This window comes from Oncorhynchus kisutch, linkage group LG27 (genome assembly GCF_002021735.2).
Source record: "Oncorhynchus kisutch isolate 150728-3 linkage group LG27, Okis_V2, whole genome shotgun sequence".
NCBI lineage: Eukaryota > Metazoa > Chordata > Actinopteri > Salmoniformes > Salmonidae > Oncorhynchus > Oncorhynchus kisutch.
This window is the reverse complement of record NC_034200.2, coordinates 36,826,329-36,845,640: the sequence shown is the minus strand read 5'-3', so window position 1 is coordinate 36,845,640 and position 19,312 is coordinate 36,826,329. Positions and strand designations below refer to the sequence as shown.

The 19,312-nt window shown below is 40.9% G+C and overlaps 1 protein-coding gene across 3 annotated transcripts in view; it reads left to right on the top strand.

The window, feature by feature from the left end:
• The first annotated feature begins 6,081 nt into the window (after window positions 1-6,081).
• Window positions 6,082-19,312, top strand: part of LOC109872237 (transferrin receptor protein 1) — a 30,460-nt gene continuing 17,229 nt past the window's right edge. Inside the window, exons 1-8 of one of the 3 annotated variants that reach the window (XM_020463403.2) lie at window positions 6,082-6,104; window positions 13,822-13,871; window positions 15,582-15,816; window positions 16,340-16,529; window positions 17,319-17,544; window positions 17,872-17,994; window positions 18,262-18,354; window positions 19,074-19,213. In XM_020463403.2, the coding sequence (XP_020318992.1) occupies window positions 13,839-13,871; window positions 15,582-15,816; window positions 16,340-16,529; window positions 17,319-17,544; window positions 17,872-17,994; window positions 18,262-18,354; window positions 19,074-19,213 (1,040 nt within the window). In that variant the 5' untranslated portion in view covers window positions 6,082-6,104; window positions 13,822-13,838. Of the gene's footprint in view, window positions 6,105-6,375; window positions 6,507-7,088; window positions 7,384-13,821; window positions 13,872-15,581; window positions 15,817-16,339; window positions 16,530-17,318; window positions 17,545-17,871; window positions 17,995-18,261; window positions 18,355-19,073; window positions 19,214-19,312 lie in introns of those variants that run through there. The other 2 variants (XM_020463402.2, XM_031807276.1) reach the window with 2 other exon arrangements.

Here is a 19,312-nt window from a genome sequence, read left to right as displayed (position 1 = left end):
GGGAGTCAAAAAAAAGAGGAGTTTAACATTTATTTTAGCTAGGCGAGTCAGTTAAGAAGAAATTCTTATTTACAATGACGGCCTACATCAGCCAAACCCGGACGACCAATCGTGCGCCGCTCTATGGGACTCCCAATTACATCTGGTTGTGATACAGCCTGTATTTGTACCAGGGTGTCTGTAGTTTCATCTCTAGCACTGATACAAAGTGCTTTAGACCGCTGCGCCACTCGGGAGCCCAACCTGATGTTTTCAGGTTTCTAAATAAGTCAAATGTACCACCAATGACTATTAGTGTAATCATTGGTTACAGTGCATGGAAAATGTATTGTGTATGTCATTAAGGGTGCAGGTGTTTGTTGCTGTACTCGTTTTCACTTCCTCAAAGGAAAATTAAGAATTTACTGTTTTGCTTAGAGAAGATTTAACAAAGGCACAGCCTAAAAATGAACCCTACGCATAAATCTGACAGTTGGAAGCTCTGGCAATTCCATTTCATTTGCAGAAGAATGTACCATCAAACGGGAAGAACAAAATCTGTATAGTTTCTGGATTAGAGCCTGGACTTGAATGACAATTTTACTAAATTGATAACCACATTTCATCACTAGTTTGGACTTGATGAATTTACACCCATGCAAAAACAGCCACAGATAGTATTGGTTTTCCCATGAAGAAGATCAGGACTTCTGAGACATCATTTGAGCAGAAGAGTCGTTGCCAATTAGAGATTAGTGGGGTCTCCCTCAGAAACAAAGGGAATTGATGTTTACGTTCATGTAATGGGGAGTCAAGAAACTACATTTGCTCTGTGATTACCGGTAGTCAGGCACGGAGTCATGGGAATCCTCTGTGCCCATCTGGTGAGTAACATTCAATGTCCCTCTCTCTCTCTCGCTCTCTCTCTCTCTCTCTCTCACACACACACACACACACACACACACACACACACACACACACACACACACACACACACACACACACACACACACACACACACACACACACACACACACACACACACACAGTTCCCAGCCTGGCTTTAATGGATGTGTTTATGGGATCTGGATCTGTGGGTGGTGTCTTTGCAGGTGGGGCCCAGGTGGTGTGTACGGACTACATATTGGTCAAACACCATCATTCCTCCCCAACCTTTCCTAGGAACTTCACATATTAAGGTAAAGTTACTAGGAAAGGTTTGGAAGGAAGGGGGGTGCTTCACTAGTGCAGGGTTGAGACTTGACTAGCAGAGGGGTTCCTAATATGTATTCCGTAGGGTGGGCTTATGCTACATTTCACTGAAATCCTGTGAGGAAAAGAAATAAAGGGACTTTATTATCCCTCCTGTTCTTGAGCATTTAAAAAAAAAAAAATCTTCCATTGCAGTCATTGTAGGGTACGAGCAGCCTTCCAGTCTTGCTAGACTGACCCTGTGTGTGTGTGTGTGTGTGTGTGTGTGTGTGTGTGTGTGTGTGTGTGTGTGTGTGTGTGTGTGTGTGTGTGTGTGTGTGTGTGTGTGTGTGTGTGTGTGTTTGTGCCCAGATAAATACCGAAATTGGTTAGCTTCCACAAGATAATTTCTTAGGAAAATATATTTATTTCGGAATATTCTCTTTAACCAAGGCAACCTTCCCACATTGTGAGTAGGTGTTTGGTGAATTGTTCTCTTTCAACACCTTTGCCCCTGAGTTAACAATTCAACAAGGGCATTACATATTGCTCGACAGGTTTGACATTATCCGGTGAACACAACAACTAATGATTACACATATAACAAGAAAGAAACAATGAAGCTCTTGGCTTGCTAACAGTTGCTGTGGGAGCTTTGCATTCTTGGCCTGAGATACCCAGCAACTACAACAGTGATTTACCCAGAATTAATTCCATCACACTTTCAAAACTCTAAATCCATGTTTATGAGGCCCTGTAGAGAAGGAATGTAAATAACAGTCCCATTATGTGAACTGGTTTGTTACAGCAAGATACACTGTAACTTCCTCTTAGCTTATTAGAGGACAATAACATGCACCTACACTCATTTCGGTTCCAGGTATAACCTTTTTGGTTCCAGGTACAACTTTTTGGGGTCCCGGTAGAACTCTTTTGGGTTCCATGTAGAACCCGCTGTCGAAAGGGTTCTACATGGAACTCAAAAGGGTTCTACCTGCAACCAAAATGGTTCTTCGGCTGTCCCCATAGAATAACCCTTTTTTCCAGGTTCTACCTGGAGCCAAAAAGGGTTATCCTATGGGGGAACCCGAAGAACCCTTTTGGAACCCTTTTTCTTCTAAAGGTGTACAGTATGAGTTCCCAAGACAAGTCCTGAGACGTGCTTTATTCCCTGCGATCTGCCCTTTCTGGAACTGCGACCATGACAAAGACCAAAGCTAGCGGGAGTACCGTTGAGGACAGTGGTAAAGGATCTTTTAAATGAATAAAAATATTTCTATAAGCAGTTGTTACAACAACAAAAAAATAGCTTCAAGTGTTTTGTCCAAATACGGGTTGAGTCAACTAATAAAAGAATGGCCGACCTGACCAGAGAGGTCCAGGACCTGAAGAACAGTTTGCAGTTCTCCCAGGGTCAGCTCGATGAGTTTAAACAGGAGAACGGCAAGATGGCAGCAATCTGTAAATCATTGAGAGAGGACATCAGTTCTGTATGTGAATAATTGATAACAATAACGGAGAAATCAGATTATCTCGAGGGACAATCAAGGTGGAACAACATGGTTGTGGACAGAATTGCGGAATCTCCACATGAGACCTGGACGGACTCTGTGGACAAAGTGAGGGAAATGATCTCGGAAGATTAGCTGTTCTGGGACGAGCCAAGAACTTGAGAGGACTGTATATCTTCCTCAATGAGGACTATCCTGAAGCTGTACACCAGAAGAGGAAAGAACTGATCTCAGCCATGAAAGCTGCCAGAAAGCGTGGGGACATTGCTTACATCCACTATGACAGGCTAATTTCCCACCCTCCCTCCCAAAAGCCTGGAAGGGATGAGAGAGCCAAGCCTATGGGTTCGTTGCCCCGCAGCACACACACACACACACACACACACACACACACACACACACACACACACACACACACCAACTGATTTAATGGACTGAATGTATATATATTTTTTTATCTTGCTTTGTTTGCTCTTTTCCATATTATATCTACAGTTGAAGTCAGAAGTTAACATACACTTAGGTTGGAGTCATTAAAACTTGTTTTTCAACCACTCCACAAATGTCTTGTTAACAAACTATAGTTTTGACAAGTCGGTTAGGGCATCTACTTTGTCATAATCTACTTTTGACATCATTTGAGTCAATTGGATGTGTACCTATGGATGTATTTCAAGGCCTACCTTCAAACTCAGTGCCTCTTTGCTTGACATCATGGGAAAATCAAAAGAAATCAACCAAGACCTCAGAAAAAGAATTGTAGACCTCACCAGAAATGCCACCAGGGGTCTTTTCACAGTCCCCAAATCCAGAACAAATTCAAGAAAGCATACAGTATTATGTAGAGCTATTATTGCATGGAACTTCCTTCCACCTCATATTGCTGGGCGGCAGGGTTAGAGCGTTGGACTAGTAACCGGAAGGTTGCAAGTTCAAATCCCCGAGCTGACAAGGTACAAATCTGTCGTTCTGCCCCTGAACAGGCAGTTAACCCACTGTTCCTAGGCTGTCATTGAAAATAAGAATTTGTTCTTAAACTTGCTTAGTTAAATAAATGTTAAATAAATTATATTGCTCAAATGTTGTTTCAAAAAACAGACAAAGCAACACCTCACGGCACAACGCCTCTCCCTTATTGGGCCTAGATAGTTTGTGTGTCTGTATTGATATGTAGGATACATGTGGCTAAACATTTTTTTTTATGTAGTTCTGTCCTTGAGCTGTTCTTGTCTATTAATGTTCTGTATTTTGTCATATTTCATGTTTTGTGTGGACCCCCAGGAAGAATAGCTGCTGCTTTCGCAACAGCTAATGGGGATCCTAATATAATACCGAATACCCCAACAACAAATATTCACATTGTAGGCCTCAACAGCAGGTATACTCGGCCTAAATATAAAGAGTTGAATCCAAAATGCTATACCCACAAATGTTTCACATTTCTGTATTTTTCATCAGAAATTATTGCTTATGGGTTCATTAAAATATGACTGTTTTTATTATTATTACTAATTTTAGATGTGCATGAAAATTTTTATTTTTTTGCAAAATACTATATATCCATTGTTTAGCTGGAATGGAATGTTTGTATTCTGTATATTTGACTGATAAGTGGTTGTCTCACCTAGTGCATTCATCTTAAGATAGCTAACTGTAAGTCTCTGGATAAGAGCATCTGCTAAATGACTAAAATGTCAAAGTTTTACATACACATCTCATATTAATGTATTGAATTATTATTTTAAACCATTTTTAAATATTGATGTCACAAATGTATAATTTGTACATTTCTTTATATAAAAAATAAGCAGGCCAGGCTTATTGTCAAGAAGTGGTGGCAGGGCCCTTTTGCATTTCACCTGAATCTCTGTGCGTGTGATACTTTGAGACACCAGGGCTGACATCCTCCCCCTTTTAATCACTGTCCACAGTGTACAAAATGAATGTGTGACTCACAATACTTGTAGTGGCCAGGATTGGTGCAGAAACTATTTACAATGTCGATGAGAAAGGCAGGGAATAGTTTTACCTGATGAGACCACCCAAGGAGGGTTGTTTAATTGAAGAGTTGAGCTCTGATATTCCATACACAAAAGAACAACCACAAAATCCTGATTTACCCCTCTTTATACTTATGGAGGTGATAGATTAACCTACTGACAGTTTAGAATTACATTTAATAACCTTTTTCACTCAGGATATAGAAGCTTATTAAAACATCTCTTTCCAGTGGCCCAAAACAATTCTTTAAACATCTTTAGCTACTAGCTTTGTTTTTAAATAAAAACGGAACCTTGCATTCTTTCTCATTTGAAACATTCTATATCGAAACATTCTGTATCGAAACATTCTATATCAAATGACATTTTATCATATTTTAATGTAGAAAATGTCTCGTCATGGGTCTGCAGACTCAGCATTTCTAAGATTAGGCTAAATCACGCCCTTCTGCCTTCTGGCCTACAATTACAACAAGACCCTGTCTAGCAGATAATATTTCCACAGCTGTAGCAGAAAAATGAGTGTTGCAAAGAAAACTGACTTTTGTTCCCATGAAGTCTGATTTTCCTATTCATGTGTAACTGTAGGCCTGCGTCCGACTGGTTTGGTAGTTTTGGCATAATCTCACGCAGAATTCCGGTCCGTCAAACTGTTTGGCGTAATTACTGTTTAATAAACCATTTTGAATACAGAGAGGTCCTTATACCTGACCAGTCGGATGAAACAAACTACTTAAAAAAAAAATTGGACACCCTGCAAAATGTGTCACAGTTATGGTTTCATCAGGCATGTATAGTGCGTAAAATCATGTCTGCTGTGTAAAGGTTTTTAAAAAATATGTATGTATATATATATATATATGTTTTTTACGATAATTGTCTGAGACACAAGAAATCTACCCTACCTACAAGTAAAGCCCTTATATCTGACTTAGGCCTACCCTAAACGTTGATTTGGCTATTGCATAGGCAAAAGGCGCCTCGCCCCTACTATAATATCACTGAAATAGCCTAAAGCCGAATTCCATTGATGTCATCTCACATCTGCGCAAATTGAGTTATCCAAATTATATGTGGACAAAAATTGTTACAAGAACACCCTTCATTTTTATTTTGAGCAACCTGCATATAGTCACATCGCATTCAAACCAATTCATATTTAGGATAAATCCTATATGTTCAGAGATTACCTGTTTATTGACGAAATGGTATATGAAAATGTTGCAATGAATTGTTGGTTGTTCATGGTGTGCAGCCTAGACTATGATGCCGCCAGCCAGTCGTTCACTGGCAAACTCCTGCGCAAAGCGTGAAAGTCGTCACACTGAAAAGCGAAGATACACTTGATTTAGCACGCTAAACAGGCAGTTTTCTCTTTTGGAACCATCCACTAATGCGAAGTGAAGTCCACCGAGCGCACCGGGTGAGCAAAATCAACTGCGACCACGATTCTACATTTCTGTGTACATGTCAATATATTTAATCCTCACTAATGTTGTGCAAACACCCTATGTCATGTGAATGTGTCAAATTAAACGGTCAAAACACATAGGCCTAGAAACCATTGCCGACTTTGCTTTCTCAAGAGCGCACACCTTCTAGAAGTTCTATACTAGAACACATGGCAAGGCCAGCGCTCCTCGGCTAAGAGACGTGCGACAGGAAGTGACGTTTTCATCTATTAGAACTCGATTTTTTTTTCTATCCATAAAGAGCATGCTCAAGGTTGCTTGTGCCAGTGAAGGAAAAAAATATAGTGAACGTTCAAAGAAACCTCGGGTCGAGGGAGCATACAATACCAGACGATTGGCACAATCGAAGAGCGGTAAGGGTGTGATTAGATTCGTATCATAATAAATGTAGCTTTTAAAAAGCCGAAATAGTCTAACAATACAATGGATTGACTAACATGAATGGCCATGATGACAGTAATGTTAACGTAAAGCGTCATATTATTGGCGTACTTAATTTTAGAGAGCATATGGATATATTAGGCTATATATAACCAAATATGTTTTACTGCTAGCATGTCATAATGACTATTTTTGCCTATCGTTTTATGTAGGCTAGTTGGCAGGTGTCAATGGTTGATTGGATCATGATTGTTGGGGGGGGGGGGGGGGGTCTGAATATTAAACATCGCTTGCAGTATGGGTTTGGAAACCGTATCCTTCATATTAGCTAGAAATAATTTTCAAAAAACAAAAGGTTAAATTGATATACACCTTTTTTTATAGGGTTGGTGTTCCCACATCTTTCAAATTTACAGCACACAGCGTGTATTTACGGAAGACCGTGACCACCTGTGCTAATTATCTAACGTGCTTTAGACACCTGTGTGAAACGGAAGTCCGCCCAGAAACGTATTGTCACTGAAAAATACTATCGGCTGCAACTATGATACACCCGTTTTAAAACGGAGCACATTAAGTGTTTTTTTTTTTTGTGCATTTTGTGGAATTATGTTAACGTGATATGAAAGTAAAGGGCTTTGTTTCTATATCCGTATAGCTTCACGTTTTTAGATGGAGTATGTTGGTTGTTTTGGCTGCCAGAGCAAGTCTACCTCAGAAAATAACAGTCATTTGGACTATAAGGAGAAATCGTAGGCTCTTTAAGAGTATATTTTGGGTTTAACTTCTGTATGGGAGGTTTGTCATGTTTGGTTGAGTCGAGTGGTCTGTAGCTACTCTCAGCACATGGTGAGTAGCCTATTTTCACGAGGTATGCACACACTTGGTTGACCTGGACTCCTCGCTACCTAGATGTATCGTAGTAAAATTAACCTCGAGTAGGGTTCTTAAATGGGATTGAAGTTAGTAACGTTAGCATTTAAAAAACAAATAATAATCTCGTAATTAAAGTTAATCTGCATGGGTAAACCTTCGCGCCCCACAGTCTCTCTCATTCTCTATCAGCAAGATCGTGTGAAACGGACATTGTGTTTATATAATCGATTTCTTCCTGGTCATAGAAGCTAAAAGGCCCTGTTAAGCTATAGCCAGGTACAGTAGACTATCTAAACAAATCCAGTTTTTCAACGCTAGTGTGCGTGTAGAAGTCCAACAAAATTCTTTATTATCTCAACGCAAATCATGTCGAGCAATTATTTTGCATTGAAATAGGCTATGAATGAACCTCGGTTTGCAAATAAATACACAATGCGTGTATCTACAATGTGTGCAGAACATTTGACCAAGAATGCTACATTTCTATTTAAAACCATAACGTAGGCTACATTGAAGCCGAAACTGCATCAGGGGAACTTGACAAGCTCAAGTAGCCTACTGCGCATGCCTGCCCTTGACAAGTCCCAGTCACTCCCGGGCGTCCCTATCCTATAATGACCTTGGTGATTTCTTGAATGTCTAAACAAAGGTATTGTTATTCACAACCTTTGACACACATGGCTTTGCAATTTAACTATGCACAGCACACATGTTATCATCTCTATGCTGTGTGTGTCAGTCAATTATATTCTAGAAGTCTCTACTTTGTAAGTAATATCCTTATTCATCCAGGTCGTTGATCTCCGTGTAGAAAATCTCCACAATATTCTAATTGACAACAGACCCCCAGTGTGTTTGATGTTCACCTCACGGCTGTGGTTGAATGGGTGGCAGGTAGGTAGGTAGACTAGTGTTTAAGGACGTTGGGCCAGTAACAGATTGGTTTCTGTTTTGAATATCTAGGTGAAAAAATATGTCGCTGTGCCCTTGCGCACGGTGCTTAACCCTAATTGCTCCTGAATGTTGCTCTGGATAAGAACATCAGCTAATTGACGTAAATGTAATGAAGATTCAGTTTTTTTGTGTTGACAATATTGGTTAGCCTTTTCATATTCAACACAGTAATCTCAGACTGAATGTGTATGGAGATGCCTCTGTATGGCTCTGTAGCCTGTTCTCCTGGCTGACCCTCATTCTCATGAACAACTGGGAACTTTTCCCAATGTGACTCTCACATGATCGGCCACTGCACAATGAAGCAGAAGATATGATCCCCCCCCCCCCCCACCTCCTTTCTCACTCCTTATAACAAGGATTAGTGGGCAACAATCCAGATGTCAGCAGCTTATAGAATCAGGATTGGCCATGTTCGGTTTGATGAATGAAGCTTTCATGTAATTGCTGTGTGGGTTTGCGCTAGAATTCTGGACTCTGGCCTCTTTGGCGCTCCAGGCTTGCTCTTTTTGCGTTCATAGCAGGTCTGTTTCTTGGGCAAAAGTTTGAGTTAAAAGCACTAGTCTATACTTGGTAGGATCTGGTTGAATGAATGACATCTGTCATCAGAGTGAAAAATATTTGAATTTCCCTGAACCTACCAAAGTTTGCAGTTGTCACACCTTTTACATTTGGAAAACCTGAGTTTTTAATTTTTAATTTGATTTAGATTCCTTTTCAGAACGGATCTTTTCTTGCTCCTCTTCACTTTAATACGTGCTGTCCATTCTGACTAAAGGTTTCCTATATAACCATTGTGACGAGTCGAAGAACCTTTGTTATACGTCTGCCTATGTGAGTGGTCGAAGAGCTTTAGCCAAAGGCAATGATATAGGCTAGGATCTGTTACTTTGGTTAGGCTACATATTCAACCAGAAAGCTTAAGCCTCATACTGTGGCATGTAAGCGTCTAATCTTGTTGTGTTCATTCACAACATGTTGCCAGTTCTTGAGACTAAAATAACTTCCCATGGCTGTTTGCAGTCAACTCGCAGCTTACGGAGTCAGTCCCCTATATCTGCATTTTGTCATGATATTATTGAAGAAATGAATGGTTATTACATACGTTATAGCATGTTTACAACACTGTAACATCGTCAGCTTTATGGATAATTGCTGTTCCATAGAAATGCATTGTGGTCAACCCGTGGGCTAGTTACAGTAGAAGGCCTTAACTCAGTCACGCTCGTAAAGCTGGGATAAATGGCTGTGTTTCTGGACTGTTTATGAACTTAAGGTTACCTGGGTTCTTCTGGGAGACGTGTTGGAAAGCACTACCGTGAGTGTCTGCTTGACAATGGGAAAAGAGAAGAGCTATTAGGCTGTTAGAAAAAGCGGGTGAAGATGTGTCTGTTTTTCAAGGAAGAACATGATACGCAAGGCGTATTGCTTTAGCCTTGAATTGATGTAACCATGCCCCCCCCCCCCCCCCCCCCCCCCCCCCCCCCGGGCCCAGTGTAGCAGTTTGTCTGGGAACCAAGGGTGAATTCACGGTTCCCATGGTGATAGCACATGCTTTATCTGTCTTACACACTTTGAAGGCTTTGCAGGTAGAGGCCTACACTCTAGAACAGGGATGGGGCGGGGGGGAACTCCAGTCCTCAGGGGCTCGAGAGGTTTCGCACTTTGTCTTCATCCCTAGCAAAGACAGCTGATTTTAAACTAATTGCTCCCGAGCTGTGCAGCGGTCTAAGGCACTGCGTCTCTGTGCTTGAGGCTTCATTACAGACATCCTGGTTCGATATCCAGGCTGTATCACAACCGGGCAGGTGATTGGGAGTCATATTTGGCCCAGTGTCGTCCAGATTTGGCCGATGTAGACCGTCATTAAAAATATATGTTCTGTAACTGACTTGCCTAGTTAAATAAATAAAATGTGCATTCTAAACTCAAGATCATGGTTAGTTGGTTATTGGAGTCAAAGTCTTCAGGCAGTGGTCACCAGCTGGCAGATGCTGTGTGGTTAAGGCTACCCACGTGATGTGATCCTTATGAATTATTTGTCGAACAGCAGCCAAGCATCGATCATCATGTCACCAGAATAACACTCTCGATATTTATTGGAAAGAAGCATCAAGCTCATCATCGAGGAGTTTCACCACCCTGTGAAGTTCATCATTTATTTAATCTGTAGCCTAATAAACTGCATGATTTCCTGAGTTGTCGTTGGAGGACCACACCACATAATCGCGTGACTCCAGGTTTACATCGATTTCCACCGCCTTTTCTCGCATTTATTAATTTGACTGACACAAAAAGATCCCACCTTGGCTAGCGCATTTTTTTTGTTTTTTGTCGACATTTGGAAAGTTTACCGACACAATTTGTTTCCATCAGGCCTGTTGTGACCTTTTTTTATTTATCCGACATGTACTTTACTCGCTTAAAAAAAAAAGAAAGTTGGATGGAAACCTGGTTATTGTATGTGACTGTGTGTTTGTAGTCACACTTATCATTTCTTATGTGTAGGTCTTGCAGAATTGGTTAAGTTTTTAACCCTACCAAGGCTGGGTATGTTTGGCATATGTAGGCTAAAAGCTTTGATGGCTTACCTTTCAGACGGTGTGATTTTAATGAGAGAACCACTTGACCAACAGTCTTTTCTCAACATATTCCCCTGCAAGCAGAGGGGTTGAAGTTACAGCCTACATTATGATATGCCAGGAAGAGGTTAAGAGGTTACAGCCTACATTTTGAAATGCCAGCAAGAGGTTAAGAGGTTACAGCCTACATTTTGAAATGCCAGCAAGAGGTTAAGAGGTTACAGCCTACATTTTGAAATGCCAGCAAGAGGTTAAGAGGTTACAGCCTACATTATGAAATGCCAGCAAGAGGTTAAGAGGTTACAGCCTACATTTTGATATGTGGATATGAAGTTTGCTAGTTTACAAAAGGACCGGTCATCATCATCATCATAATAATAAATTGTTTTTCAATGAAAAATGCATTATAAATTCAATCTCAGTACTACAGTTAGTGTATTAAAATAAATGTTAAAACGAGACTTAAAAAAAGGACAGAGCTAGACAGGGCAACTGACACGAAGTACACAGCGGACGCTACCAAGGAACACAAGGAATAGTGCTACAGTATCCTCTGTTTCTGTGACCTTTACTGTAGTCTTGCTAAGTCAGCTTTTACTAGCCGTAGCCAAAGAATATGCTGAGGAAGACACGACTAGGCCATGCCAGACAGACTTAGCCTAACTGAAATTAGCCTATATCTGCTAACCTAATGTAGTGTTAAGATCATAGGCCTATATTTTATTTATTGTTTAGTTAGGCTAGGATTGGAGGTTGCTAAGTAGGGCAGGCCTGTCTCCTGGCATTTACCCACGGTTCCGCTGTCACGCCATGTCCTTTCTGGAATCTCACCCCATTGGGGCTGAACATGTTGCAAGGGGTCATTCGGGGCTCATTGTCCGGACAGTCGCCACTGTTCTGCCCGGTTAGCCTTACTACAGTAATCATTGTGGCAACTTTCTACTGAGGTGACTTTACAAAAACAAGGACTGACTGTCTGCTGATTCATTCAGTCCCTAACACAATCCTAGGATTGATTAGTCTTCTTTTTACACTAGATGGGTCATAAGAGAGCTGTTTAGGTGGTTGAAATACTGGGAGAAAAGGTTGCCGAGCAGTTAGAGTAGCCGTGTTCAGTCTGATCATGTCCTGCGTGGCTCAGTTGGTAGGAGCGTGGTGATTGCAATGCCAGGTGTGTGGGTTCAATTCCCATTGGGGAACAGTGTGAAAAAGACTGTAAAACTATGTGCTCACCTAACTGTAAGTCGCTGTGGATAAATGAGGGCTCTGCTCACTTGCCTCCAATCTTTTTGTGATTGGTTCAGGAGCTTTGAGATAATATTGATGCTTGGTGTGATGGGGAAAAGAGGTGAATGAGGTTCATTTAGGTAGATTCATGCTGATTGGGAACACATTTAGCTAGGCATTTGGTAAGACCTGAACAACATGTGCATTGTTCAGAAAGGTTGGGCATGGTTTGAGAGGTTTTAGTATCTAGGCCTAGATCCTCCCTTGTCAGAGATGCATTGTTTTGAATGGTAATAAGTGAAACATTGGTTGTGAATTACTGCTTGTCTTTCTCAGTAAAGGAGAAGTGTTATGAGGAATTGCTATCATGACTGCGGTAACTCTGTGGTCAAAACAGCTGTTAGGAAGGTTCGATAAACTTGACTTAGCATGTTGGCTGGATGCTCTGTTTCCTTTCCTGAAAGTGGTTTACTTAACATGTCAAAACACAACTTACCGTAAATAGACAGTTATCTCTGCACTTTGTTCTTTATTCAGTGGGCTAACTTAGTCAGACTGCCCTATTGTCAAATATAGAGGTGGTTGTATTCATAGGTATTTAAAAAAGAAAAATAGATGCGATGGGGATTGTGATTTATCATTTTTAACTGAATAATGAATGGCCCATCTAGTGGCCTCAAGTTGATAACCTCTCAGTGATGTAGGCCATCACAGCTGTGGCAATGATTGGAAGAGCTTTCGATTTCTTTTCCCATTATTTTCAATGACTCTATTTTATATATACACATATATATATATATATACATATACAATATATATATATACAATGAATGTATTTCATTTGTATTCAGTTCTGATATTAATTTGAGCCATTTGGCCTAGTTGTATATCACCCTAAGCAAAGCAATTCATGTGGGACTTTGTCGCCACCTACTGCTCTAAACTGAATACTATATGGTAACTTCAATGGGACAAAATAATGGATTATTTTATGAATTCATTTAGGCTAATTACAACAATTTACAATTAGGCCAGCATTACATTAATGTTACCAGTAGTGTACAGTACAAGATCACTTATAGTCTGTCCAGTCAAATAAGCAATGGGGTCTGCAATAATGACTTAATAACACAGCACATTATTGAAAATGTTTAAAACGGCCTATTCCTTATTCAGAACAATTGCTCATCATGGGTGCTACTTGACAGCCAGGAAATGATATGGTAGTCTTGTGTTTCTGGTCTCAGGACTCCATTCACACAGAGACATTGCTTTCTTTGGCGAATCCATAAAATCACGTGGGAAGTTTGTTTTTGTAATCATGTTATTTCCCCCCCCCCCCCCTCGACTTCACGTGGAGCCAGTGTGATTGTGGCCGGTTCACGCCCTCAACAGTGCTCTTTAGTGCCTGGGAACAGCGCAATCCTTCAGGGCAACACCGTAGGAAGCCTGGTGGATGTTCAGAGAAGTTGTGGGACTTTTCTTCTTTGGTTTCTCCCCACTAGCCAGAAAGAAACTGTTAATGAATACACAAATAAGAAGTGAAAACCTGGGGCTTTGGGACGTGTAGTATTTTCTTTCCTCAAAACACCGTATTTCTATTCTAGCATGGATACTGTTCCACACATTGTTTTTTTGTTCCCTCTAGACTTCTGAGAAGCTACCATGGACCACGCAAGGTCGACAATATCCAAAATTGTAAGTACTAGGCCTAGACTTTAAAGAAATGACCCTAGCATTTACTAAATGATTGTCTCATTATCCTGTCTAAAAATGGTTGCAAATCAAAAGCATTCCTCTTTTGAATGTCTTTTTAAATGGTTGCTTTTAGTTTCAGTTGACTGATACCTGCACCACAATTTTCTATAATGTTAGTGAAATGAGTACACGTCACACACTTGCAAATTGGTCTCTTCACTCTAAAGTGATTCCCGAAGCAAAGGTATAGTGCTGCTACGTATAGTGCTGCTACGTATAGTGCTGCTACGTATAGTGCTGCTACGTATAGTGCTGCTACGTATAGTGCTGCTACGTATAGTGCTGCTACGTATAGTGCTGCTACGTATAGTGCTGCTACGTATAGTGCTGCTACGTATAGTGCTGCTACGTATAGTGCTGCTACGTATAGTGCTGCTACGTATAGTGCTGCTACGTATAGTGCTGCTACGTATAGTGCTGCTACGTATAGTGCTGCTACGTATAGTGCTGCTACGTATAGTGCTGCTACCTCGCATTCCAACCAAGGTGCATGAATAAAGGAGCCAACTGGAAATGTGAAGAATGGTGCTAATCTATTGGAGGTCAATTGATATTTTTTTATATATATATTTTTTTAACCTTTTATTTAACCAGGCAAGTCAGTTAAGAACAAATTCTTATTTTCAATGACTGCCTAGGAACTGTGGGTTAACTGCCTATTTAGGGGCAGAACGACAGATTTGTACCTTGTCAGCTCACGGATATGAACTTGCAACCTTTCGGTTACTAGTCCAACGCTCTAACCACTAGGCTACCCTGATGAAGGCTACAAGCCTAAAAAGCATTGATTTTTATTAAGGCAATGAAATATATATATATATATATATATATATAATCGAATATCAGAATTAGGCTGCCTGAGTAAACGGTAAACACAGCCAATGTGTTTAAGTGGCACACATTATGCAAATGAGTTTCAACAACCTCTGACAAGTTGATGTATTGACACATGCGTACTATATTACTGCACTATAGTATAACGTGACATAGTACCAGCCTAGTAAGACTATACATTAGGGCTGGGAATTGCCAGGGACTGGACTATACTGTGATATTATCACGATACTTAGGGCCGAGTGATATGTATTGCGATTCGATACTGTGATATTATCACGATACTTAGGGCCGAGTGATATGTATTGCGATTCGATTTTTCCAAACACATTGCTCATGATATTGCTGCAGGGGGATCAGTCATGGAAATAAAAGTGCTGAAAACAAATTGGCTCACTATTTAAAAAGAAGACTGGGAAGGAAAAATACTGGAGTTTTTGTTGCAGGTACAGATGACGAAGTCAAATAATATTGTGATATATCGGCCAATAATAAGATTATTTTTTAATTATTTTTTAAAACTTTTATTATTTTTTAGGGCTGTCAAACAATTTAAAATAATCAATCGCATTACATTCTGTAGTTAATCTCGATTGAATCACTTTTTATTTGCTCAAATTTGGTGCCAAATAAAGATTGTTCCATTTAAATAATATATATCTGTATATAGGCATGTAGGGAGTGAAACACAAGGTAATCTGTATAAGAATGTTCAAAATGCCTTCATTTTGGCTGAATAAAACACACACTAAATCACATGGCATGTGAGGATTTTAACAGCTCTCCTTCCTTCATCAATCTCTTGTCTCCACACAGTTCAATGGAGAGCCTCGCTCATACACACGCTTCAACCTGACGCAGAACATGGAGGGTGAGAACAGCCAGGTGGAGATGAAGCTGTCGTCCGACATGGACGAGGAGGTGGGCGGCAATGGCGTGGGGGAGGACCACAACCATGCCAAGGAACCCTATGTGGTACACAGGCCGGCCGGGCGCACGCCCAAGAGCGTCTGCTTCATGGTGGCCACCATACTCCTCATCTTCATCATCAGTAAGAACAGACATTTAAAAAATTGACAATTGCATGCTGGTGCCTCAGTCACTGTTAGTCACGTATTGGTCATATGCTATATCAGTGGAGTCACAAGCTCTGTATTAAAGTACACGTTGAAGGATGGTTGGTTTCTTCACTCTCCAAGTAGTCTATTGGCCAGGAGAAACTCTACTGCTTACTCTAGCCACAGATAGCTAAAACTCAGTGCAAGTTGCCACTGTCGTATGATATATGGCTGAAACGCTGTTCAGATAAACTGATGACCAGATTAAGGGCCTGTTTTCCAGACAAAGATTAAGCCTAGTCTTGGACAAAAAATATAAGAATTCTCCATTGAGAGCTTTAAAAAAAAAATATATATATTATAATAATTTTCGTCTGGTGTAAACCGGCCCGTCTGGGGTAAACCGTCTCTTGGTCTGGTTTCTGCCCGGATGGTTTTGTATAGCTGCTGCTGACAGTGGTTTCAGTGGTTATTTTACAATTTACGCTCTTCCCCTTTTTTCTGTTTCTCTCTCAGGCTATCTGATTGGCTACCTGTCCCATCGGAAGAAAGAGTTGGCTCCTCCCAGCTGCTCTAGGTCCACCTTTGAAGAATCCATTACCCAGGGTTCTGTTAAGATGGAGGCGGACCCTCTCATGGACTGGAATGACGTGAAGAGACTGCTGGATGAGAAGATGAGTGCCTCCAGCTTCGAGAGCGCCTTCAGGTAACTGCACTAATAGCCCAGTGGGGTAAACATTAAAGGGTTACTTCAGGATTTTGGCAATGAATCTCTATCTACCTCCCCAGAGTCAGATGAACTTGTGGATACCATTTTTTTAAATTTATTATCCATGAGCTCATCAGACTCTGGGGAAGTAGATAAAGAGATTCATTGCAAAAATCTCAAAAGTATCCCTTTTAAGCTTGTCTGCTCTCATTTTTCAACTTTATATTGGAAATAGCACTACAATGTTCTACTACTACCAATTTATGTTGTGACAGTATGGCAGCTGCATACGAAGCCTGAACAGTTTCTACCCCCAAGCCATAAGACTGTTAACCAATGGCTATCCCAACTATTTAACTATCTGCGTTGACACTTATTGCACTTTACTCTTGACTCATATAAGCTGCCATTACTGTTTATCTATCCTGTTGCCTGGTCACTTCATCCCTTCCTATATGTACATGCAGTATCTACCTCAATTACCTTGTACCCCTGCACATCCACTCTGTACCGGTACCCAGTGTCTATAGCCAAGTTATTGTTACTCATTGTGTATTCTTTGTTATTATTTTTCTTTCTACATTGTTGGGAAGGGCCTGTAAATAAGCGTTTCACTGTTAGTTTACATCTGTTAACAAAGCATGTGGCCAATAATATTTGAATTCTTAATAATTGTCTGCATAATGTTTGGCACATCATTGGGATAAAGGAAGTATATTTATATTTCTCTTCCCTTTCTCTCTCCATCACCCCCCCCCCCCCCCTTTCTGTCTGTCACTCTCTCAGTGAGTTTGCTAGTGAAAGCCATCAGGCAGGCTCTGCTGGAGACACTGTGCTGGCCAAGAAGGTGCTGGGAAGGTTCAAAGAGTATGGAATGTATACGTGGACTGACGAGCACTATGTCAAGCTTGTGGATCCCCCTGCATCTGGCTCCAACAAGGTGACCTTCAAAGGGTCTGATCTTGGAACACTGAGGGGATATCTGGCCTACAGCAAAACTGGAACAGCAAAGGTAATCATTGAAAAAAAATCCAGTGTTTTTGTTTCATTTTTATGTTATTTTACATTGAAATTAACAAATTTGGAGCATTTCAGTTGATTTCAAGGTTGACAATAGAGCTGATACTCTGATTGTAATAAAATAATTGACATATTGTATACTATAAAATACTACATTAGTTATCACATTTAGTCATTCAGTTTATTTTCAAGCACTTAGCAATTGTGCTAAGTACACCTTGCATACCCCTAGTATTCTTCCATAATAGTACCTCCATATTTATGAATGAATTGTTGCAGAGTAATTAGAGCTCAAGGTTTCAATTTTTGTTTTTCACAGGGCGCAGTACTTCACGGCAACTACGGCCAGATGGACGACCTGAGGAAACTGCAGGATAAGAACATTGCCTTGGACGGGAGGGTCCTTCTGGTCAGATCTGGGAAAATAAGCTTTGCTGAGAAGGTGAGGGAATTTGCACAAGAAGAAACAAAGACATACTTCCTTGAGAGATATTTTATAAGCATACGGCTGAATTTTGAATAAGGTCATTGATCTCTCTTCATTTGGAGGTTTAGTGTCAGTGTGATGAGTCTAGTTTGTATTGGTAAATCTATTGGAGCCTATATGGACTTGATTGAATAACACAAGGTAATGTGTCATTGCTAAGCGTAAAAGGGTTCTGTTCTCGTGCTTTTCCATTCCATGCTCCCTCCTTTCTTCATTGCGTAGGTGGCCAACGCTGCCAAGCTGAATGCCTCTGCTGTTCTCATCTACCCTGCTGACGACAGAAGGATCGGAGGGTCCACTCAGCTCTTTGGCCATGTGAGTGAGGCGGACATTTTCCTCTATGAAATGTACATGTAGACAGACTTATATGATTTGCATTCCCAGCCATGACTGAAGTTAACTGGACACACACATTGTTGGGTATATCTGCACTATCTACTACTTATGGTCTCCCGAGTGGCGCAGCGGTCTAAGGTGCACTGCATCTCAGTGCTTGAGGCGTCACTACAGACACCCTGGTTCAAATACAGGCTGTATCACAACCGGGTGTGATTTGGAGTCACATAAGGGCGGTCCACAATTGGCCCAGCGTTGTCCGGGTTTGGCCGGTGTAGGCCGTCATTGTAAATAAGAATTTGTTCTTAACTGACTTGCCTAGATCAATTAAAAAAATTACATTTAAGGTTCCATTTAAAGATACAGTAGTGTATTGTGTACCTCTTGTTGCCTCATCTTATTCTGTTCCACTTTCTACCCAGATGACACCCTCACTATATTCTAGCCAGGGCAGTGCACCTTCTTGTTCTAGCCCTGCACCAACACACCTGGGGTGTATTCACTAGGAACCAAAATGGGAAGGAACCTACTTGAATTTTTTAACAGAAACTAGTTTTTTTTGGACTAATGATTACACCCCAGATTGAACTTATCAAGGGTTTGGCAATAAGTTGAATTGGATATGTTAGTGCAGGGCCAAATCAAAATACAATGGTCAGGGCTCACCCTGTCATGTGTCTCTGTTTCTCCATATCCAGGTCCATCTTGGCTCTGGCGACCCTTACACCCCTGGGTTCCCCTCCTTCAACCATACCCAGTTTCCCCCTGTCCAGTCCTCAGGCCTCCCCAGCATCCTGGCCCAGACCATCACAGTCAACATGGCCACCACTATCATGAGGTAGGTTTCCATCAACTGATCGTAGTGTAGTAGAAGTTGGGCCTTACACACAGATTTAGGAACATCATACCATTCCTTTCCTAACCATGACCATTTTTA